Raw genomic sequence first — 25,685 nt, 5'->3', positions numbered from 1 at the left:
TCAGACATTTAAGTGCGGATTGGTTGACAAATAGAGAAGAGGAACAATTTGAGCTTTGTTGGTGTCCATCATGGGGGACACTAAGCTCTACCTGTTTCTTCTTCTCAGCGCTTATGTTTTGGCTGGTAAGATTTACAGCTAACCTTTGATTCTTGATTTTAATATAATTTTAGACAATATATCTTTGAATTGTTGATTAAACTGAACAAAACATTAAAGGCATAAATATAATGTAGGTATTTCAAATGGCTTTGAGAAACTTGCTCTTCCTTCTCTAAATGATTTGTTTAAAAATGCAAAAGTTTCCATTTTAGAGTAACGAAGTTTTTTCATGAAAGTGGAAATGTTATGTATATAATTTTAAATTTGAAAGAATAGCTACCTTTACATTGTTTGAAACTTCCAATATAAATGGCCCAAATATAAATGGAATACATTTTTAACTGCTTTTTTCCTTGCATTTTCAAAAGCTCTCACACTTTGTATAGTGCAGATGTTTTCATATTATCTCAAACCATGAAAAATGACAAAAACGAACGTCAGTTGTATTTTGTGTATTTGAGAAAGTGATTGTTTCCCTGTTTTTGTAGACACAAGTACTGAAGTAACAGGTCAAGAAGCAGAAACACAGCCAAGATGCCCATGTAAGTTACCAGCTCAGATCCTGTTCTTCTTATTCATCTAAAGGTTCCAGAAAAGAATTTCAGTTGTTTGTGTTAATGCTCTCCTATCTGTGGCTAATCAAGCCTGGGCTGGTTTCTTGGTATCAGCATTTAAAGATAATGACACTGAACCCTGATACTGTGTTTATGATGCAAGTGTATTGATGAATCTGTTGACTCATAGAGGTGCCACTCTGTCAGCCAATGGTCCAAAGGTCTCTGGTTCAAGTGATGATTTGGAACAGTCTGTGAAATAGGGTCAAAACAACTCATTAACATGATGCAGTGCAGTAGAAATTGGTGATTTATTTACAAAATGTGATAGAAAAATTATAATTGTGCTCTTGTTTCTTTTCAAGCAGCTGTTTATTTTTTATGTCCAGTGTGGTATATGAATTATTGACCACTGTTCTGTTTGTCTTTCTTGATATCTAGTGGAAGCACGATACAAGAACTTCAGAAAATATATTTATCAATACACAGCTGAGAGCACAAATGGAGTGGCTGGAACAGCTAACATGAAGAATGGGCCAAAAATATCCTGCAAGGTACAAGAAATATCACAAAAAGCCTGTTTAAAATCACTTAAATGTATATCCATCTGTTCAGACTACAGCAGTTTAGCTTTGCAATTTAACATGAAGTTATTTAAGCAATATGGCAAAAGAGGCTGGGCATTACAGTGAAGGGTATTCTCCCTTCTTCGTAATAAAGCCGCAGGATGCACAGCCTCAAGTGGCTTATTGTTTTTAGAAAACAGTGGCTGACATAAAATATGATAAAATAAATTTTTTTTTTCAGAAATATTAATTATTAGTAACAATTAACTATAACAAGTATTCCGCCAAGGAATGTAGTTTCTTTAGAGTATGGTATCGTTGCCATGCAACCATGGACTGCTGAATGAACGTTTGGTCACCCAACAGAGTACTTTGGTCATTTCATTCATTTTTTAGCTTTTTGTTGCATAACAATGAACATGTGACAACACAGCACTGTATAATGTAAAAAAATGTCGCTTTAGAGGTAATTTTTGGTCACCAAATTACCACCACATGTCTTATTTTGCCTATGTAATGTATGTTACTATAAACTGCTCCAAACTTTCCAGAACAAGAGTATCCGTAGGTGTTCTAGCTAGATTATATGTTTCTATTTTGCTTTGAGTTCTCATTTCGCCATTTTCTACCTTTTTCCTTATGCAGGTGGAACTTGAGGTTCCTCAGATGTGCAGCTTTGTCCTGCGCACCACTGACTGTTCTCTGAGCGAAGTGACTGTTATCGATGCTCAGGGTCAACCAGCCTACGGTTCAGCTCCTGGAACAGAGCTCTTCAAGGCAGCAATGGAGAAGTGAGTGCAGTTAGAACATAGAGAAGATTGGATCTTTAGAGCAAATCACAAGTGATGGTTATATAAAAAGAAAACTCTGCACAAAGGATAATGGATTTTTATAGACATGCAGGCAAATGCAAAAGTTTGAACACCTCTAGGCAAATAGTTCTATTTATTTGCTAAGGCTAACATGTATGAGGAAGTCAGGTGTAGCTGAAAAGTATGTTAGGGTGGTGCAGGACATGTATGAGGATAGTGAGACAGTGGTGATGTGTGCAGTTGGAGTGACAAATGGTTTCAAGGTGAAGGTAGGGTTACATCAGGGATCAGCTTTGAGCCCCTTCTTGTTTGCAATGGTGATGGAAAGGTTGACAGATGAGGTCAGGCAGGAGGCTCCATGGACTATGATGTTTGCAGATGACATTGTAATCTGTGGTGAGAATAGAGAGCAGGTGGAAGAGAATCTGGAGAGGTGGAGGTTTGCACTGGAGAGGAGAGGAATGAAGGTCAGTAGAGACAAGACGGAATACATGTGTGTGAATGAGAGGGAGGCAGGTGGAAAGGTGAAGATGCAAGGAGTAGAGGTCGTAAAGGTGGATGACTTCAGATATCTTGGGTCAACCATCCAGAGCAATGGACAGTGCAGAAAAGAGGTGAAGAAGAGGGTGCAGGCAGGATGGAGTGGGTGGAGACGGGTGTCAGGGCTGATGTGTGACAGAAGGATAGCAGCAAGAGTGAAAGGGAAGGTTTACAAGACAGTAGTGTGTCCTGCTATGATGTATGGTTTGGAGACTGTGGCTCTGTCTAAAAGACAGGAGGCTGAGCTGGAGGTGGCGGAGATGAAGATGCTGAGTTTTTCGTTGGGTGTGACAAGGATGGACAAGATTAGAAATGAGCAGATCAGAGGGACAGTGAAGGTGGAGCAGTTTGGAGATAAAGCCAGAGAGGCCAGGTTGAGATGGTTTGGACAGGTGTTGAGGAGGAATAGTGGATATATTGGGCAAAGAATGTTGGAGATGGAGCTGCCGGGTAGAAGGAGAAGAGGTAGACCTCAGAGAAGGTTTATGGATGTAGTGAAGGTGGACATGTAGATGGTTGGTGTGAAAGTAGAGGAGGAAATGGATAGGGCCAGATGGAGGCAGATGATCCGCTGTGGCGACCCCTAAAGGGAGCAGCCGAAAGAAGAAGATTTGCTAAGGCTAACATATTAAAAAGAAAATCATAAAATATATTTTTGGCCATGGTACAATTTACTTACTTACTTACTTACTTACTTACTTACTTATTTATTTATTTATTTATTTATTTATTTATTTAAATATATTTTTTCCCCAAATTTGTTATTCAACAAATAAACAGTAATGGTGCATAAACTGTGCAGAGGTTTCTCTGTACAGAAGTGGTTACCAACACTGCTCCTCGTGATCTTGCAAGTTTCATCTCCAACCTAAATTTAACACACCTGATTCAGCTAATTAAGGACTTCTGAAGATAGTAATTGGATGGATGAGGAGGCACCAAGTACTGTTGGAGCTAAAGTCTGCAGGAATGTAGGTCTCCAGGGGCAGGGTTTGTAACCACAGCTGTAGAGGATGTCTACTTCTAAAATCTTTTCTCTTAGAAAATCAACAAAACATGTATCGCATATGACTGTAGATTCCTTATTCCAGAGTTGCTATATTGCATTTATCAAAACAAAAATGAAATAGTGCTAGTTTCCTGGACATGGTCCCAGGACTAAGCCTAGTCTTAACCTAAATTGCTCAGCCAGTGGTGAATCAACACAGAAAAGTTCTTGGTCTGGGAAACTGGCCCATAGAGGTATGTCTTTTAATGCCCCAAAAACAGAGTGGATAAATCCATTTAGCACTTTAGTTATAATTAATATATTTGTCCTAATATGCAACGCTTCCAAGACTGAATCTTTGTAAGTGATGAAAGTGGTTTTGGCCAGTGAAACCAATTCTTATTGTGATGCAGGAACCCCTTGAACTTCGTGGTGCAGCAGGTGACCGATGTTTCCATCTACCCTGAAAAGGACGAGCCTGAGAACATAGTGAACATCAAGAGAGGAATCATTTCTGCTCTTTTAGCGCCTGTCCTAGAAGAGGAGCACAATAATAAAATGGTAAAATACAAAATACCGTATTCACAACTGTAGGATCTGTATATTCCTCTTCTTTGTCCATCTGATATTCAAGTAGAAACTGCAATTATGTTGCCTCTTTATGCGATGTCTAATGTATATCGCTGTATGCCAGTTTGGTCATTATCATTACTTCATGGGTGTGTCTTTTCTTCTTTTGTGCTAAAGACTACCATACATGGCCTGTGCAAAACTGACCTCACTGTCAACGCAAGGAAGGACATTGATGTCGACGTCACCGTGGTCAGAGATCTGTCAGAGTGCAGCCACTTTTCTCCTCACAAACTTCCCACCAGCCCTCTGTCCCTCCTGCCAGGCCTGGTGAGACGTAACTTTCATGTAGAATGACACATTTTTATAGATGGATGAGTGGATAGAAAGCATCTCATCCACCATCTCATTCAATTTTGAGCTGAGTATAGGGTTGTATAGGTCATTAAAGGTAGATGCAAAACATAACAAGTCAGGTTTTTCTTCACAGAATGGACTTGTTTCCAAACTCATCAGCAGCAGCCAGACCTGCAACTATAAGTTTGATAACAGGAAAAAGCACATGACTGAGGCCCAGTGCACAGAGAAACACCTCTTCATTCCATTCTCTCATGAGTGAGTACTGTGCTCTAATAGTTTCATCTAGTGAAGTGCATCTTCATTAGAAGAAGTGCAAGTGGTCTACAAAATGTCCACCAATGTATCTTAGTTATTGCACATGTACCATAGGTGGAGCCTGTTTATGGGCCTTGCATATGTGCAGTGCAGAACTTTTTTGTTAATATTTTTATTAAATTTTGTAATCACCACTCAAAAGTTCAGAATCAGTATTTCTAATGATGTAAAACAAATCTGAGTGCAGATAAAAGTGATTGAGCTGATAATCCTGTACTTTTTAAAACTTTTTAAAATATATGTTGTAAAACAAAAATAATAATACATGTTAAAAATAAGCTTCAGATACAGTCATTCGAAAATGATAGGGAAAGCTGCATAATAAATAATAAAATTAACATCCAAATGCCTTATAAAATTTGACTGCATTTGTAACCCTGTAGAAATCAATGCTATAGTTCTGTGTAATGCTAACCAAGGTAGATGTGAATGTGTATGAAATTATATCCATATCAACATTGGCTGACATATACATGAAACCTTAAGATATTACCTAATCGCCCATAATTCCTGTATTGGTGCCTTCCTACTTTAATGGGTAAGTTATTATTGTATGCAGACTTTCGAATGCCATTGTATGCCATTTTTGGTACAATATAGATGATGTTCCTTTTGCTGTATTTATTTCCATCCTAATATTCAAGTGAAAATTTTGTGATGAGTGAACTGTCCTGGTTAGAAAGAATCCTCCAGACTGACTCTTGCAATCTCATTTCTAGGGACCAGTATGGCATCGTTTCTGAGGTGAAACAGAGTTTGACTGTAAAAGAAATAATGAAGTTCAATGACAGAAACTTCGGCACTGATGGTGCGTAAGGTCAAAATGCAAAACAAAAAGAATTTATCACACAGTAAATCATATATGATTAATCTCACTGTATGGATACCACTGATTTTTCTTTGAACAGGCACAGTTGAGAGAAAGCTTTTCCCAGAAGAAGTAGAAGACAAATCTTTCACCCAGGACAAAGAGGATGTTCTTACCACAATGAAGACCCTCAATGATCTGACCCACTCAGGAAGGAACCAGGAGAGGGCCCGTCTGTTCCAGAAACTTGTTTCTCAGATCCGTGGCATGAAGAATGAGACATTGTCAATGGCTGCTGAGAACATGATGGAGGTTTCCAACTGGCTGACCTGGCAGGCTCTGTTCCAATGTGGAACCAGTGAATGCACCAGTGCCATTCTACAGATCCTCAGAGGCTTTAACAAACTAGATAAAGAGGTGGATGCCATAGTGTATGCTTTGGGTCTTCTGCCACAGGCCAGCCCAGAACACCTCAGAGACATGCTCAGTATGGCCCAGCACAAGCCAAGCAAGGCCATCATGTATGCCCTTGCTAACACAGTGAAAAAGTGAGTGAATGTTATATCTTGTCAACTTTTTGTGAGACTGTTGTCCACCTTTTCCTCATGCAGGTTTATTTAAAGAGTGGGTGAGTGAAGTTAATGTGCAATTTTGCTACAGATTCCCTAGGATAGATGCTTTGACAATGCCTGAGGTGAGGGAGGTTGCAGAATTCATGGAATTCATGCTTGGTGACTGCTCAGGCGACGAGGATGAAACCTTTCTCACTTTGAGGGTATTGTACCTAAATTCACATCAGATCATATCTTACCATATAAGCATCTCTGATATTTTATTGATGTCAAAAAATATAGCAATAAAGCATTTTCAATCTGTGCTTTTTCATTAAAATTTTAATAATACATTTTTGTGGATTTAATGGGAAAGAATTTGTTTTGCAGGTTATTGGTGTCATGGGAAAATACATGGAGGGCTTTCCATCTCTAAAATCCTCCCTGCTGAACTGCATGCGTCAGAGTGATGCTTCTTTGTCCGTCCAAAAATCAGCCATCCAGGCTTTCAGACTGATGAAAATTGATCCAGATGTAAGCCAAATCCTATTACATCTTTAACCCCTCTGACAATATTAGTTACCTCTTAAACAGTATTAAATCATTAGCAATGTTATTGAAACCTATAAAAGCATTCAGCCTTAAAGCCATGTATGTCTTGCTATTTAATATTCCTTAGCACAGTATTGCACCTCTCAGACTCATAGATTTGATAGAATTCACAATTTTTTATCCTCTTTGTGTTTTTGTCCGTCCATGTTTTCTCACTACAGTACTCAGCATGCATTTCACAAATACACCATGCATAAATTAGGAAACCTCACATGATGGTAAAAAAAATCCACTGATGTAAAGGCAAAAAATCTGGGCATGACAATCGGTTTCCTGGCACTAATGTTGATTATCTGACTTCCTTTGGCACAAAAATATTTCAGACAGCCCACATTCAAGTATTTGCCCTAAAGCACTTGTAGTTGTTTTTTTTTTTATTTCTCACACTTTCAAGATCAGAAGTGGGGTTTCCAAGTCTTTAAACTGGAACATTTCACTCTGTACTATTATGGCACCACTAGGCATGTTTACAACAGATGTAGCAATGGTTATTCATATTCTGCATATGGCTACACATATTCTTTTAAATGCAATCATTTTTGTGCTCTTTTGTCAGAAGGGTAATGCTAGTTCCACGGGTCTCATCTTTTATATTTTTGTCATTGATTTCAGGTGTCAACTGCTCTGATGGAGCAATACAAGGATGCAGCAGCACCTGCTCAGAAACGTATCGCTGCTTATTTGATGTTAATGAAGAACCCTGAGGTAGTAGAGGAGGTGCTGAAGACACTGAAGGATGAGCAGGACCTGCAGGTCAAGAGCTTTGTTATATCTCACCTCACTAACCTCCTGGACTCTGCAGACCCAAATCTTCAGACGTATGTTCAACAGTCATACTCAGTTATGCTGAAAATAAAATTGTATAAAGAGTTAAGCATGACTATTTTGTGAACACTGTCTAAGTGTAATGTGCTTTTTTATTTTATTTTTATTTATTTTCAGCTTTTTTATATTATTCTTGTCTTTGAATCATTGTTTCAGTACACTATTTGTTAAAATGATGAAGGAAATTCTAGAATAATATCTTTGAAAAATCTTCTAGGAAAACTTTTAACACTACTTATATCTCCAACTCAACACTATTTACATCTCCAATACAGAGCAAAGGGCCACATCACAAATGCCTTGGAGACTGACGACAGCCTCTCTGCTGTGGACTTCACAAAATTTTCTCACAATTACAAGACTGAGGTGCCATGGACTGGCTCCATAGAGAGCAATGTAATTTTTGACTCAGTCAACTACCTGCCCAAAGAAGTTATGCTAGCAACTACTCTTGATGCCTTCAACACAGAGATTTTGGAGGTATTGTGTCATCCAATTTTTAAAAATTGCTATATTTTAAAGTAAACAAAATAGCTGCACATGCTTACTATGTGCTCCTTAAGGTTCTAATTTAAATGCCTTTGTAAATGCTTCTGTAGATCGGCGTGGAGGGAGAAGGTTTTGAGCCAGCCATTGAGGCCCTGTTTGGAGAAAATGGTTTCTTCCCTGATATCATCTCAAAGGCACTGTACTGGGCCAATGACCAGGTGCCACCCAAAGTAGGACGGGTTCTGGAAAATTGGATTGCACCCTTACAAAGAAGCAGGATGAAGAGAGAGGTATGCTAGGAAATTGTAACTATGTAGGAGATGGAAAAATGTCTTAATTTTAATGCAGATCAATGTATTCAGTGTACTGAAATCTTCCATGAAAATTTGGACCATTTGTATTAGTACATTCATCATAAAATGTTGTTTTTAAACAGTGTAAAAATAAGTAACACTTTATTAGAAGGCTACTTACAGAGAGCTTAATACATACAGAAGCACTATGAGTTATGTATTAAATAATATGTTGGTGTTTATGAACAGTTTATGTCTCTATTTGCAAGATGATAGATATTTTGATGATGTAAATGACATTGTAGTGACATGAAGGGGCCTTAAACTACAGTCACAGACAACTTATAACAGTGTAGACACGCTATTGCTTAGCCTTCCTTTACTTGGGAACAATGCTTCATGACAGTGGTATAAATGGAACAAATGTCTGTCACTTTAGATTACAGCCTCTTATGTCAATACATCTTGCGTATAGTGAAAAAACTATACAAAAATGTACAAGTAAATGATTTATAAATATGCTGTTTCAATACTTAATTAAAAAAAGTATTATGAAGTCTTTATATAGGTACCCTTCAATTAAAGTGCTACCAAAAATCCAGAATGAAAAAGAATCAGTGAAGAGGTTTTTAAATGACATGACAATACAGTATTGTTGACAGAAAAAAAAAACATTTTAAAATTTGAATAGACTTCACAGACCATTGTGCCTGCAGGTCTCCCAGAACATCTTCAACCAGATTAAGGATAACTTTCACGAGCTCAGTAAAGGTCTCAAATATCTTGAAGACAGCAAAGATGCCCCTAAAGCCATGGCCTACCTCCGTTTTATGGGAACAGAACTGGGTTACATGAAGACCAGTGAACTTAACAGCATTATTGGAAATATCATCATGTATTCAGATATTTTCTTCCACATCCTGCCTGTAGAGGTAAGTGTTAGTAGATCACTGATAATATTATAATGCACTATGCAATTATTTCTAAATGTTGTCTAAAACATTAAAACAGGTCTCACCATATTCTTCTGTGTCTGCAGCTTTTGAAGAATCATCTGTCATCTGGAATAGATAATGAGGTTTTTGCCCACTACATGTTCTTGGACAAAGCCTTCACACTACCCACTGGTGCTGGCCTCCCTCTGAAGTTCTCTTTGGCTGGAGTTTTTGCCCCTGGTGCTACAGGTGGACTGACATTTGACCGCAGCATGGTAACTTTCTCACCAAAGACACCAATCACTGCGCATATTCACATATCTGAAACTGAACAATTGAGTTTTCAGCCTAGTCTTAAAGATTGAGACTGTGTCTGAGTCCCGAACAGTTTCTGGAAGATCATTCCAGAGTTTGGGGATTACTCTGTTGAAAAAAGGAACTGATTAAAATTTTACATTCTCAATGAATCAGCTTAGTGATAACTTTGCAAGTAATGATGAACATGGAAACCACAGGTCATTAAGCCTTATCAATCTGAACATTGTCCACCAGGGGGAGCTGCCAGCATTCAAATTGCTTGTGTGTGCATAACTAAAAGTCTGAACATTGTCCTTGAGGGGGAGCTGTTAACTCTCATATTGTATGCAAACTAAAAGAGCGGAAACCCACACAAGTAGGATTCATGAATGTGGTTACAAACTGCATGTATATGACGTAAAACTAAATGTTTGCTATTATAAATTGTGTGTATATGATTATCAAATACTAGTATAACTGATTCTGACAGCCCAACTACAAATCCAACTAGATAATACTATAATGATGAAAGTTGCCCCCTTTGCACTGCCATATAACTTCATAAAGAAAATCTCAGTTTTAATAGTAATATTTTCTATCATTCACAGCAACAGCTTTCATTCAGGCCATCAATGGGAGTGGAGTTTGTTACCCAGATGGGTGTCTACATCCCTGAGTTTGTTGATGCTGGAATTAGGATGCACACCAACATGTACCATGAAAGTGGTCTGAATGCCAAAGTCACAATAAGTGGCAAACAAGTCAAGCTTTCCATTCCTGCACCAAAGGAGAACACCCAGCTGATCAGCATCAGGTAGGCTTGTCTCAGTCCAAGACTTTACAGATAGATGTAAAATTTGAAAGAGGGACTGTTGTCTTTATCAACAACACAAAAGCTGGAGAGTGGTTGGCAGGCACTAACAATTTCAGGGTTTGTGTACCAGAAAACTCGCAAGCATTCTTTGATAGAACAAGTGTTACTATCAACTATTTCATGACAATAGCACAGCAGAAATTTAGGGAAATATTATCAGGTCAGGTTTTGCACAATACACTCTTAAAAATAAACTTGCCGAAAGTTCTTTGGAGTGATGCCATAAGAAATCCAATTTTGGTTCCCTAGATTCCCTAATGAACTTCTCAATGGATGGTTCTTTAAAGAAAAAAACATAAGTGAAAAGCAAAAGAGAAAGGAAAAGATTACCAGGGAGAAAGAAAAGTTTTTTTTTCTTCCGGATCTAGCATAGATTCTGGACTTTAGAATTCCAGATATGTTAATGAGGTTTGTATAGTAATGGCTGAGGAAAAGAGAAATTAATAACTGTGTAAATGTAAATAATATATAGACTAACTTTATAATTTAGAGCAACAGATTCAAAATCAGTCACCATATAGAATAACCAAAAAAATAAAAAATACAGTACAAGGGGACACTTGACACTAATGATGTTCATTCTTCTTTGAAAAAAACAGCAATGAGCTGCTTTCACTGACTTCCACTATGACCAGAAAAGTGTCCCCTATTGTGGAGGACAGGACTGACTCCACAGAATGCAATCCCCTCTTCCTCGGACTGAAGTACTGCACCACAGTTCGCTACTCCAATGCCAGCTCAACCAACAGTGCCCCCTACTACCCCCTAACTGGGGAAACCAGGTATGTAAAGTAAGAGCAGATGGGCTTGTAGTGCCAGTATCACAGTTTATCTTTGATTTGTCTTTATTTTTGGTGATAATTAGATTAAGCAGTTTTAATTGGGGTACATTCAGAACCCCTTTAAGAAGCATTTATAAAAAGAGATACAATCAGGTCTGTTATTGGGAGTGAAATGTTCCTAGTTCTGTGTGTTTGTATTCATGTCCTGTACTCTTGCCATGTAATATTGTTATGTAAGTTCTGTAAACGAACCAACTTGTCCCAGGTTTGCTTTGGAGCTTCAGCCTACTGGAGAGGTATCAGAATACACAGCGACCATGGCCTATGAGCTCCTTAAAGAGGGCAAAGAAGGTCGCCATAAGGTCGACTCCCTAGTGCTTTCGCTTAAGGCAGAGGGTAAGCTATTCAAGAATTTATTTTTCAAATTTAAGGCATATAGATCGATTTACATTGCTGCATACTGAAGACGTCATTATGACAATTTCTCTTCACTCAGGTTCCACACCTACAACAGCAACTGCCGCTTTTAAATATAACCGTAACAAGAAACTTTTCACCAGTGAGCTTCAAGTACCAGACTATGATGTGGAGGCTGGTTTTAAGGTGGAAGTCACTGATGGCACTGGAAAGGGGAAGAATATGTATGGCATTGCAATTGATGTATCCAATAAAAAGGCTGTCCAGCTGTCATTAGTTGGACATGTCAGGTAGAGTATAAGCTGTTTTCATCAACAGATGTTGTGCTAATCCATCTATTCTATGATATAAAAAACATGAAAAACCATGGCTTAGTAATTATGTTCAAGTGGCATAGGATTTATTTCAACTTTGGGGGTCACAGTGGTCTTACCACTCATGCCTTTAGAGTCAAACTCAATCAGACATTTTGACGTTCATTTAGTAGTACTAACCAGGAACTGGAGAATGGAGCTGAAAATTGGACTCTCCAGTGCATAACCGAAAACCTGGCAATCCTAGTTAGTCATGAGTAGGTGTCATGCAGACAAAGAAGTACACCTTTAGATGTAGAGGCTTATTTCTAGGAAGATGCTTTTTTCTACAAAATAAACAAATATGTAAGATTTGCTAAACTAGCTTGCTCTCACTAAAAAACCTGGCTGCAGTTTTTTCAATAATTGTTGAGAGAGAGGGTTTCAGTTCGTACCCCTCCAAATACTGAAGGACCCATCCTCTCCACCTCCTTTAACTCTATGCATTTCGCTGCTGTCAGAACAAAATCTTGTATCTTCAAAACAACTTTACAGAAGGAAAAAAAAACTTTTGTATGTACCAGACTTTTTCCATTTAATTTTGGGCCATTTCTTTTGGCTTATTCATCATAAAATATACATACAATATAGAAGGCCACATGCATTTTTTGAATTATGTGAAAAACTAAAAAAAACGTTCTAGCAACAATGTAATATTTATCATTGCATTATGTATTATGTATATTGTCATTATATAGTAAGATTGTAATGCTTAATATGGCATTCTTTGAGTGATATCTTTTATCTATGTCTGAGCAGACTGGAGTCTATGGAAGACGGTGATTTGCAACTGCAAGTGGCTATTCCTCCTCTACAGATGGATGCTTCTGTGACTGCCCGTCTAAAGAAAGCAGATAGCCTTGTTCTACATCTTGAAACAGGCTTTAACTGCTCAGAAATGTCCTCTCTGCAGAAAGCCATCCTTAGATATGGTAGTAATATCTCATTGTCATTTCTTTATAACATATGAATTGCAAAAGTCTTGATCTTTCATGTGTCGTTTTGCAGATGACAACAAGGTTGAATTGGAGATTAAGTCAGATATGAACTCTGAAGTTACAAAACACTTCCCAAACATGGACGACTACTACAGTCAGCTCCAGGGATTTATTGATCACATCCTTGACCAGAAGGTGACCAACACTGACATGAAACTCCGTCATATTGTTTTGAAAGGTATAGAGGTAAGTGTTTTAAAACTAACATTATACAGTTTGTTTAATAGGTAATGATTTGCCCAAATTAAGAATTTCTCAATGTTGGAGCCAGTTCAGATACTACTCAAAAAACCTAAACTGACTGTACACCTAAGAAACAGTATATATTTGTTATTTTCATTATATATTTATTTATTTATTTATTATATTCATTACTTCTCTCCATGTAACACGTATTGATAAGAAGTATGTTGCTGTTATTATTTAAGACTTTGTGTGCATGTATAGTAGGACCACTTTGTTGCTATGTTTTAATTAATCAACTTTCCGCACCCTCAGGCAGGTAACATTTGGCTTGATAAATTTGGAAAAGACATTCCATATGTGAAGAATCTCAGGAACAAGAGATATATTCCAGAACTCACCATGCCAAGTATACCAGAAAATCTGTATCTTAAAACGTAAGTCATTCATCAGTTTTATTTATTCAGGTTAGGTACAATGTTTCAATAGTAAATAGTTGGTTTATTAGCTGTTTTTACAAAGCATCACCAATGACAAAGCAACAAAATGAAAAGCTGCCTGTATTTTGAAACAGATATATAATATAAAGATCAATTACCAGTTATAGTTATACATCAACAGTGATATAGTAATCAAATATAACTACTATGAACTAGGGCCCAACCAATATATTAGTTAGCTACTAATTTTGGTCAATGTTAGAAATCATAAGCGTTAATGAAATCAGCCATTGATCATCGCTTTTTTGGTTGCTTGTAAGCTTGTAAATTCCCATTAATGGGACTAAACGTCATACAGTTGTGTTACTGAAAGGCCCAGCTTTAAATGCTGTATGTTTAAGGACAATCTAAACACAAATTACCATTATGGTAACTATTAAAAAACATAAATTGCATCCAAATTTCACCTTGAGCATGGGAAAAAGAAAAACATAACACAAAAATATTTTTATGAAGATAAATAAAGAGAAATTAGAAAAATAAGAGGTGATAAACAGAAATCAAATGTGCAAAACATTCTTGGTAGCTCTGCTGCCAGGACTACATGTAGTATATTAAAAGTGTTTCCACTGTTTACTTTTAGTTTAAGATGTGTGATAATTGAAAATTCAATCACATTAGTCATATTGTAAAACTACTGGAGTACAAAATTAAATTAGAAAATAAAATCAAATTATATTAGCCAATTTTGAAGCCCTTAAAGTTGGTATCGGTATCAGCCACAATTTTTTGTATCGGTTGGGCCCTACTATGAACTTTTTAGTTGTTTACATTTTACACACTTTTGTTTCACTGTTTCATTTCCATCAGTGATGCACTGTTCCGGTACCAGTTCAACAAGGACAAAATATCTTTCTCCTTGCCTCTTCCTTTTGGTGGGAAATCATCTGAAGAGCTAAACATCCCCTCATATATTCACGTGCCTCCCTTTGGACCAATGAAATCAGAAACTAGGTACAAGATCCCCTCGTTCACAATCCCCCACACACTGGACTTCTCCTTGCCTCAGCTTGGTGTAGCAGAGGTGTCTGCTAAGATGAACAGCAACCTCTATGACTGGGAAGGCTCAATCTCTGGGGGCAACTATACTGTTGATGTTCCCAGCTACATTGCTAAATACAAAGTTATGGGCAGCTGTCCTGTGGAAGTCCTTGCATATAAAGTTGAAGGTATTTTCCATTTACTCATTTTTAAATCTAATATATACCAACAAGATACATTTTACAGATTTCTAGTATTATTTTTTGCAATTAAAATGTATATTCAATATTATTATGGTATTAATAATGTTTTTTAGGTTATTCTGAAAAAAAAATGAATAAAAAAGTAGTGTGTTATATACAGTAATCTGCAAAATAATATACCCTGTCAGATTGCATGTTTTGTTGTTTTTCCAAGTGAAGATAAGTGGACACATCTTGTACAGGAAATAAACCTAGTTATGTCATTTTGTCTGCAAATGTTAGGGGAGAATTTCTATTTATTTGCAGAGTTTCTATAGTATGTCCTCTGCCATGGTCCTGCAAAACACATTGATAACAGATATAACAACAACAATAGAAAACAAATTTAACGGCTTGTACCCTGTGAACAGTCTGTGTCATGGAAATTAAAGTGTAAGCTGAATAACCACGCATACAACTAAGAGCTTACACTGAGCAAATAATTAGTTCTAAATATAAAGTAAATATAAAATAAATGTAAAATGTGCTGTAACTTTTTTCAATATTTTAAATTCAGCAAATAAACAATATTTGTGCATAAAAATTTTTCAAAAGTGTTCTCTGTAGAAGATGTGTACTTAGTTTCTCTTAGAAAAGCATTTAATTTAACCTCCTTTTGTGCATGACTGTTAGATAAATATTGTGTACTTTATGTTAAGAATGCTCCTTTTTCCTTCATATAGGTACTGCCCTGGTCTATGGCACCATGGATGACCACTATAAGTATCTTGTGAATGGGTCCTTGCATCACAGTTTCCTTGATGCTAGCTTTAGTGCCTCTGAAAGCATGACTGTTACCAAAACCATGACAGATGACATAGAGAGCAGCAAAGGGACAGGAGTTTACAAGTATGAAGCAACCAGCCCATTTGGTCTACAGACCTCCCTCTATTATTCTACTCAGGCAATGCTCACAGGCTTAGATCTTGTTGGAGATGCGAATGTGGATGGAGTCTTAAAAATAGGTCCTTGGTTTGCAAACTCTGCATATAGCCTATCCTACACTGTGAATCCACTTAAAGGAAAAGGAGAATCCATTTTGAGGTTTGACTCCTCAATCATCCAAGGAAAAAATGTGATCTATGGAGAATATCACGTTGATGATTTGGTAATTGTATCCAAAACAACTACTGAAAATGATGCTTTGAATCATGTAGGTGAACTGAGGTACAAGGATGGCCATTTGTTTTTGAAGTCCGATGCTGGTGCTGTAGCACTAGGGAAAACCCTCCGTTGTCAAGCTGAACTTGATTTAACAGAGGAAGAAGCTAGCTTCAGAGTCGAGACCCAGGCAGACCATACAACGAACAGAGCATATTCCCTGCTTACTGGAGCTTTGAATGGCAATGGACTTGAAGTGAACATTGAAGGTTCCCTGAACTTTGAAGATAGCCGTGGAACACACAAAGGTACATTTACCTTGGGAATGAATGGCCTGGCCACAAGTTGTACAACAACTCTTCAGTGTAGCTCTATGACATTTGAAAACATCTTCAATGCTGGACTAGATGGAACAGGAGCCTCCATGTCTCTTACATCTAAAGGATTAGCTCAAGACAACACAGCAGAGCTCAGTGTGGAGGGCAAGATCTCAGACAACGGAGTTTATCTAAACAGTGTTTTTAAAGGCAGTGCTTTTGATGGTGATGCAAGAAACACAATGAATTTGGGTCTGAATAAGCAGGGTCTCACCCTCTCCAACACCATGATGGGTACGTTACAAAAGATGAGGACCGAGAGCATCCATACCTTGACTGTAACTCTGTGGACATTGGCATTCCGCTCCAATACAGATAATTTCATCTGTGATGGTGCATCATATAACCATGATATCAAGGTTAACATGAGGCCTTTTGCTGTTTCAGTGTCCTCAAACAATAAACTTGAGATGTTTGATGTCAGTTTCAGTAAAGATGGCTATATTAAGGTAGAGCCATTCAAGTTAGATGCATCAGGAAGCATTACTGGGAAATATGGCGAGGAACATACCATCAAGAGCACTTGTGGAATCACTTTTTCTGAAATGACTGGTTCGGTAAAATGTGATTCAACTGCAGAAGTCTTGGATTCTCAAGTCAGCCACAACTTTGAACTGGATTTTGCTGGACTGTCTTCTGTTATTAACAGTGAGGCCCGTTTAAATTCTAAGGCTTTGCGTCTTGAGAATGTCGTACGTGTAATGGCAATGCCATTTAGCCTCACTGTTGACGCACTTCTAAATGGTGATGGCTTAGTGAAGTTCTATGGTAAGCATACCGGTCAACTCTACAGTAAATTCCTCCTGAAAGCAGAGCCTTTTGCAATTGCTGAGTCCCATGACTGGAGAGCCTCTGCCACCCACATGTTTCTGAATGGAGATTCAGCTGAAACCCACTTTGAAAACAAATTTGATGGCTTGTTGATACCCAACGAGCAGTCTGTGTTGTGGAGATTCAAGTCCAAGCTGAACAACCATGCATACAACCAAGAGGTCAACATTTACAACAAAGAAGCAGATATGGGAGTGCAGCTTTCTGGGGTGCTCCAGACAAACCTGTTCAGTAAAGCTGCAGAATCTCCATTCGACAACCAAGAGTTCAGTGTTGCTGGGTTCCTAAAGTATGACAAAAACAGTGACTGCCACATCATTCATTTGCCATTCATCGAGAGCCTTCCAGTTGCCTTTGAGAAAATGAAGACTACATTTGTAAATGTTCTTGAGTCCCTCCAGCAGTATCTCAATGATTTGGACATCAATGATTTGGCCAGGCAATTCAGAGAGAACTTGGATGAAGTCCCACAAATGATTAGCAACTTCGTAGAGGAAATTGACCTAGAGAACAAATTTAACCTGGCCAAAGATAAGGTGATCTCCTTGGTACAAGACTACGCTGTCTCATTAGATGATCTAGAAGCATCTCTGGAGAACCTTAAGAAAACCTCAGAAAAAGCCTTAATTGATTTGGCAGCCAAAATAAAGGACCTCAAGGCTCAAGTCAAATCTCTTATTGAAAGTGGGTCCTGGGCTGACATTCTGACAAATATTGGAGATGAACTCAAGGCCTTTGATGAAAGATTTGACATTACCCAAACAATCTTAAGAGTCATCAGTGCCATTGAAGATGTAATTAGACAGATTGATCTGCAAAAATTGCAAGACAGCAGTGTGGCTTGGTTGAAAGAACTTGATGCCAAGTATGAAATTAAAGCAAAAATCCAGGATAAAGTGAGTGAATTGAAAGACGTAATAGAGAACTTTGACATCAAGATGTTACTTCAAGATGTGACTGACTATATAAGCTCATTTGATTTGGCTCAGTATATGGATCAGCTATCTGATTACATTCCATTAGAAGATATTGAAGAGGTGCTTGATTCCATGAAGGACATCTTTGTCAACTGGATTGAAGAATATGAAATTGTGGAAAAAATTAATTATGTGTACTCCAAAATTGGTGAACTGTTTGAAAGATATGAAATTGAAAAAAAGATGGAAGTTTTCCTGGAGCAGGCTAAGACTCTGATCAAGCAATACAAAATCCGAGAGACAGTTGAGGCAATGGTGGATGCCTTAAAGTCTATTCCATTTGAATACTTTTCAGACAAGGTCTTGCAACTACTGGACACAATTGTTAATCAGTTAAAATTAATTGACATCAAGCAAAACATTGAGGATCTAAATAATTATATTCTAATGATAATCAAGAATCTCAAGGCCTTTAATTACAATGAATTTGTTGATGAAGCTAATAAGCAAATCGGGAAAATAACAAATTATGTCAATGAACAAATAAAGGTCTACGAAATCCCAGAGAAAATTGAGGCATCTAGGAAGTTTTTGCGAGAGATGCAGACCTCTATTATTAACTATTTGGAGCAACTGAAAAACACTAAAGTAGCTGAGCTTTACAGAATGATTAAGGGTGTAATTGACACCACAGCTTATAAGGATATTAAACTAAAGCTCCAGGACATGCTCGAAGATATGAGACAGAGAATCAGTGACATGGACATCAGAGAGGAAATCCTTGTTTACTTACAAAGAGCAAGTGAATCGTACAATAATATGATTGACTACATCTCATCACAGCTCCAGAGCTTCATTGAGGAAATTCACAGACTATCCAAGGGTGAAAAAATACTTGATCAAATCCATCAAGCTGTGGAAGGAGTTCTTAATTATCTGAAGACAGTACAAATTGAAATCCAAGCTTTTACTCTTCCATTCACAACACTTGAGGTTGCTGCTTTTCAGATAAATATGGCAAGGCTTCAAGATCTTTCTATTCCATCCAAGATAACAGTACCAGAGTTCACAATTTTGGACTTTATCCATGTTCCATCAATCACTATTGACTTTGAGATCATTAAGAAGAAGATCATTGAAGTCATTGATCAAATTCGGGAGTTTAAAATGCCAGAGCTGGATCCTGAGGCTACCTTTGGCGATTTAAGAGCTCTTTATCTGTTTGACCTGCCTGACTTTACTTTCCCAGAGGTGAGACTTGTAGAGTTTAAGTTCCCAGAAATCAATATACCGAAGCTAAATCTGGAGAATTTTGAGATTACCATGTTGGCAATTCCTGAAGTCAAGCTGCCTCAAATTCCATTTGAGCCATGTATCCCAGCTTTCGGGAAGCTGTATGGAGAATTCAAGTTCAGTTCTCCCCATTTTACGGTAGTGACAGAGGCAGCAATTCAGAACACAACAAGTAAAATCTTAGAGCCTCAGTTCAAAGCTACCCTGACTTCACAAGCAACGTCAACTCTTGATGTTCTTGGCTACTCTTTGGAAGCAATGCTTCAAATTGAAGCCCCTACAAAGAAGAAAATGATAATTAGTGAGACAGTAAAAGTCAATCACATGGCTTTTACAGTTGATCATGAGGGTTCGCTAATTTTGAGGAATCCATCAATTGAAGCATTGGCAAAGACAACTGCTAAGGCCACAACCCAAATATACAAAGCTGATTTAGTAAACAATATTGTAGTTGCTCTAAAGAATGGAATATCTGTGAATATGGACACAACATATGGCCATGACCTGAACATCCACTCTATGGACATCTCAAGTGAGGCTATGATTAAAAAAACAGCTAAGGTGCAGTTTGAGTCAGGAACCATTTCTGTGACTGTTGAAAATGAGGCAAAAGGGAAATGGTCCCTAAAAGATTACGCTGATGAAGGTGTGCACAAGAGCAGTCTGGAATTTAGTGTCAACACTGGCAAGGCACAGCTCACTTTTGATGGTGAAACAAACAGCAACAGCTTCAAAATGAAACAATCAGTCAATGCTGAATCTGTCATCCTGAGCCACATTACCATTGATGCAAGTGCGGAGACAGAGACTCCTTTCATGAAGACAAGTGTGATAAAACTGACAGGACAGGCTCAAATGGAAGGTCTCAAAATTGAACTAACAGCTTCACACAATGCAGAACTGATTGGGAAAGTTAGTGGAACTTTATCCAATTCTTGTGATTTTTTCGCCCAACCATTTGAGATCAGCCTTGATTGCAAAAATAAGGTAGGCTCCAAAATCCTCTTCCCTCTAAAACTAACTGGAAAGATTGATCTCCAGCATGATTATAAGATGGCTCTGAGCTCTGAAAATCAGCATGTCTCTTGGGTTGGTCTGGCTCGATTCAACCAGTATAAATATAACCACAACTTCACTTTGGACAACAATGAAAAAGATGCAGGAATCTATGTATCTGTCGATGGAGAGGCTAATCTCGACTTTCTGACAGTACCCCTAACTGTTCCGGAGATAACTGTGCCGTACTTTGATAGAAAAACACCAGTGATCGAAGAATATTCTTTGTGGGAGGATTTGGGTTTGAAAGACCTCCTGGCCACTCCTCGTCAGTCCTTTGACATTGATTTCAATCTTCGGTATCAAAAAAACCCAGACAAGCACACCTTTGACCTAGACCTTGAGCCTGTCTACAACTCCATTTTTGAAAATGCTAAATTCTTAGGAGCATGCTTCGAACTTGGAAGAGAGAAAGTCCTTGATGCCCTAACAAATTCTTATAACCAAGCCAGGACTCAGTTTGAAAAATTTAAAATTGACACCTCCAACCAGCCTCCAAGGTATTTCACTGTCCCTGGATACACTGTACCAATCCTGAACATTGAAGTTTCAGCCTTCAGTGCTGAGTTGCCTGCATTTGGCTTTTTCATTCCAAAGGAGGTCAGCACACCAAGTTTCAAAGTTCCAGTGATGGGTTTCTCAGTTCCCTCCTATACTCTTGTTCTTCCGTCTCTAGGGTTGCCTGTTTTGCATGTACCTGAGACACTCAGAGAGCTGACGTTGCCTACAGTCACACTGCCAGATATTCAGAACAACATCATGATACCTGCTCTTGGAAATTTGACCTATGATTTCTCATTCAAGTCACCAGTGATTAGCATGAGTTCTAATGGTGGTATCTACAACCAGTCTGACTTTGTGATCAAAGTGGGAGCATCTTCTACCTCTGTGTTTGAATTCCTAAAAGGCAAACTTGATGGAACAACCAGCATCACTAAGAAGAGAGGTCTAAAGGTGGCCACAACCCTGTCATTGGAACTCAAGAATGCAGAATATACTCATGAGAGCACTATCAGCCTCACCAAGAGGAATATGGAGTCTTCTGTAGCAAATGCTATGAAAATCAACCTGCCTTTTTTCACACTGGACGTAAATCAGGTACTGGATGGAAATACCAAGACCAAGCCTAATCTTGCCTCTAAAGTGAAACTTCAATATACATACAATCTCCCATCTTTACAAACTCAAGGAAATGGAATTCTACACCATAATCTTGCACTTGAAACACTGTCATCCTACTTTTCTCTGGAGAATTCTTTGAGGGCCAAGACCTACGGAACAATATCGGAGACAGGACGTTTTTCAAAATCATTAGACAATGAAGCAACTATATACCTAAATGCCAATGGTCTACGTTCCACAGTGAAAACAGACATAAATTCTGAAGCTGAGTACATGAAGACTGAAATCTGGAATGTAGATATAGCTGAGATATTTGCTCTGGAGGCTTCTCTTAGACGTGTTTATGCCACAGTGAATTACATAAGCAAAAATAAGGTGAACATTGCATCTTATTTGACCAATGGAAAGCACACTGCACAGGGAACCTTTGAGTTTGTTCCACTCACAACAATGTATGCTAATCTTAATATGGATATTTCACAGTCATCTGACCTTGGTCTTGTTAGCATAGTTCAGAATGTAGACATTGATGTCACGTCAGACAAACAGAAGTTTCTTTGGAGTGGCAAGGAGCAATTAACATCACTTAAGCATTCTAGTGATCTGTTGATGTCCAATGATGAATCTGAGATACGCATGGAGGTGACAGAATCCGTTGAAGGTCATCTTGCATTTCTGAAGTCCATCAAATTGCCCGTCTATCAGAAAACTCTGTGGGATGTGTTGAAATTTGACGAGGCCACTAGCACAGATCAGTTACAGTTCCTTAATGTTTCTACTCATTTGGTATATGCTAAAAGTATGGATGGAACCCTGTTTGCACTGCCTGCCACCGTCTTTGAAAATGGAGTTACTTTTGACATTCCAGAAATCACCCTAGCAGTGCCTGAATGGGTGAAACAGATCCCACAGATGATAAGAGAAATAGATGAGCGACTTGAAAATGTTGATCTGCCTGATTATTTTTCTCTCCCACCAGTCATCACCATTCCAACGTTTGATGTACCTCTCACAACTCTCCGTGTGCCATCCTTCACATTAGACCTACAAAAGCTGAAAGTCCCAAATATGATCAGCACAACTGCTTTTGAAATAACTTTGCCAGGTCTACCAGTGGTCAGTATCCCCCAATTTGAAATCGATATGGAATACATGAGGGACAAAATTGCTCTTCTGCTTCTCAAGCTACCTCAATATGAAATCACCATCTCAAGTTTCACATTGCCCAAAACCTTCACCATTGGTGAGCACACCATCCACCTGGATGATGTCACAAAAGCAATCTATCATTTTGAGATACCAACCATAACCATTCCTGAACAGAAAATTGCGATCCCAGAGATTTCACTCCACCTGCCAACCAGTATATTTATCCCATCTTTTGGTGCGCTCTCTACTGCTGTGAAAGTTTCCTCCTCAATTTACAACAATACATGGACTGCAAAAATGGAGAACAAGAAGCCAGGATTTGCTTACTCACTGAAGTCCTTGTGTACATCCACCATGACTTTCCTAGCATATGACTTGGATGGTAAGTTGAACTATAATTTACTGAATGTTTGTACATGAACATAAGTGGCAGCCCTACTTAATCATGGTTATGCATGTTCCTTATTTAGCTATTGCTAACGTTTTGCTTGAAAATGGAGCTGTAAGTCTGGATGGAAAGTGTACCTTCACCCACAATGATGTAAAAGTTAACTGGAAGCATGACCTCCGACAAAATCTGAGGTAATATATGTGTTCATGTATGTCCCAAATTACTGCTTTGTCAAGAGAAACTTTAGTAGCTTTCATAAATAGTATCCTTGTTATTTGAAAAGTTTTGCAGGTTATGTTAATGTTATGCAGCAGAATTTAAGCAAAGTTTTACAATTTTTTTTACATGACGCTGAAAATTTGCTGATTTTTTAACAGAATTAAACGGGAGGAGCCTTCGGCCTCGAGGTAAAAGTTGCCAGCCATTTCTGTGTAAAATATCTAACTCATTTAATGTCTTTTGTTTAACTTTACACTTGCTTCTGTTTTATGCTTTGCTTGCATCAGGAAACAACTTTCATTGGAAATGCTTTATATGGGAACATAAAACCAATAACTTAAAGTTAGCCATTGTCTAAAAAAACAATAAACTGTCTAACTAACTCACTCTGTCACACATTTACTAACTCACACAGTCACTCACAACTAACAAGCCTGAGGTTCTCCACAAGGAAGAACACAAGTAGATTTTGGGCTTCATAGGAGAGGTGCTTTGCATCAGTGACACTGTGTCCCTGTTAATTTCACAGACCATCAAGTCACACTCTGGATATTGACATCAACAGCCAGACTTTTGCTGATGTGAGCTTCCGTTATGCCTCCAACAACAATGGTATCACATCTTCAGTATCATCACCTTCTGCCGGCTTTGTTGGATTTCAGTTCACAAGGAGGTCACCGTCTCAATATTATGCAAAACTCTTCAGCAGATACTTGGTGAGGAAATTATATTATGTGCATTTTAATGTACAATGTTTTATAATTTGGTCCAATGATATGGATGTAATTAAAGCACTGTATGGCTTTATGTAAAGTGGTGGGTCAGACTCGGAATAAACAGATTCTATATGCTGTTCCTTTGTTCTTGTAGACAACTCCTGACAAGGACACTGATCTGCTGAGTTTCAAGGTTACTCTGAAGAACTCTGAAAAACTGAACCTTCAAACTGGCTGGCAGCTTAATGGGCTATTTGACATGATAAATGGCTTTAAAATCAGGCTGCCGGCAATCACTTCAGCTATTTATGAGTTTGTCAACAAATACCACAAAACTCATTTTGGCATGGACCTGAATCGCGCTGCCTTAAAGCTGAAGAACACAATATCAAACAATATTGACAAAGCTTACAGTGAGCTTCCCAAGGCATTTGATGCAATGCAGAACTCAATTGAGTATCTGAGGCAGCAAAGTAAAGAAATGTTAAAGAGGACCGTGCAGAGCATGCCAGAAATTAAGATCCAGGAGATGAGCAGCAGGGTCTCGAACAATGTCAAAGAACTGCTTCAAAATTATGAGACAAATGTCAAGGTCATGTTGGATGCCATCATGAAGTTCTTGAGTGAGACCAAGTTCCACCTGCCAGGTTTCGAGGAGAAGCTCACCGGTCAGGAGATGTACAACAAGATGAGACGTTCCATTTCAATGGTGGTCAGGCGGGCTGCAGGCAGATTTACTAGCCTCATGGAGACTATAGCCGACACCATTGCAAGCTACATCAATGGAATGAATTTCACCCTTCCAGGTACCGATGTAGTTATCATTGGCAAGGATATTTTGAAGGATCTGAAGTCTGCGGTGAGGTCTGCACAGGATAAGATTACTCAAGCAATGAAGAAGTGGGAAGGACTGAAGCTGGAGAAACTGCTCCAGAACATGAGTGACTTTGTAAAACTTTGCATCCAGAAGGCTGGGGAGTTCATTGCTTCTCTGAAGGATGAGAGGCTAGAGGAGCTGTCTGCTCATCTCAATGGAATTTACACAGAGGCCAGCAACTGCCCAATGATGCAAGAAATTACCAAACAGATTCGGCTGGCAAAAGTAAATGCAGCTGACTACAAAGACAAGGCGAAATTGAAGGTCCATGAGATCTACAACGAGATATCTATGGAGTGGCTCAACTCAGAGATGAGTGAATTTATTTCAGTCTTAGAGAAACAGCTTCGTAACCACACTGAAGTTGTCCTTGAATATGCGAAGAAAGCTTCACAGCATACACAGCCATACATAAGAGTGACCAGCAAAAAGATAGATATGGATGTTCCTCTGCCTTTCTACTGGAATTCATTTAGCGAATGGCCTAGTCTGACTTAAATGTTTTATTTTAGAATGATTTACATTGTTTAAATGTACCTTTTTTTTGAAAATATATTTGTTATACTTACATAAACATTATGTTGCAGATTATTATGTACATATAATTGAGTTCTTAATTATTAATATGTGAGAAGGAAATGTGTAACTCACTGCTATGACACATGATTAAAGTCTTTGTTTGCATAAAA

General features: G+C 38.2%; 1 protein-coding gene across 1 annotated transcript; it reads left to right on the top strand.

Annotated features, from left to right (window-relative positions):
- apoba (apolipoprotein Ba) lies at window positions 1–25,685 on the top strand. The gene is made up of 29 exons (XM_017694414.2): window positions 1–125; window positions 591–644; window positions 1,098–1,210; window positions 1,868–2,013; window positions 3,976–4,123; window positions 4,310–4,462; window positions 4,623–4,747; window positions 5,527–5,615; window positions 5,716–6,163; window positions 6,276–6,390; window positions 6,557–6,700; window positions 7,391–7,596; window positions 7,879–8,083; window positions 8,203–8,382; window positions 9,102–9,317; window positions 9,425–9,595; window positions 10,226–10,431; window positions 11,091–11,273; window positions 11,539–11,669; window positions 11,770–11,980; window positions 12,803–12,975; window positions 13,052–13,227; window positions 13,540–13,661; window positions 14,535–14,893; window positions 15,631–23,175; window positions 23,264–23,375; window positions 23,562–23,591; window positions 23,933–24,119; window positions 24,274–25,685. The coding sequence occupies exons 1-29, from the start codon at window positions 71–73 to the stop codon at window positions 25,492–25,494; spliced, it is 13,224 nt and encodes a 4,407-aa protein (XP_017549903.1). The 5' UTR covers window positions 1–70; the 3' UTR covers window positions 25,495–25,685.

Source organism: Pygocentrus nattereri, chromosome 10 (genome assembly GCF_015220715.1).
Source record: "Pygocentrus nattereri isolate fPygNat1 chromosome 10, fPygNat1.pri, whole genome shotgun sequence".
In the NCBI taxonomy this organism is placed as follows: domain Eukaryota; kingdom Metazoa; phylum Chordata; class Actinopteri; order Characiformes; family Serrasalmidae; genus Pygocentrus; species Pygocentrus nattereri.
This window is presented reverse-complemented; position numbering and strand designations above follow the sequence as displayed.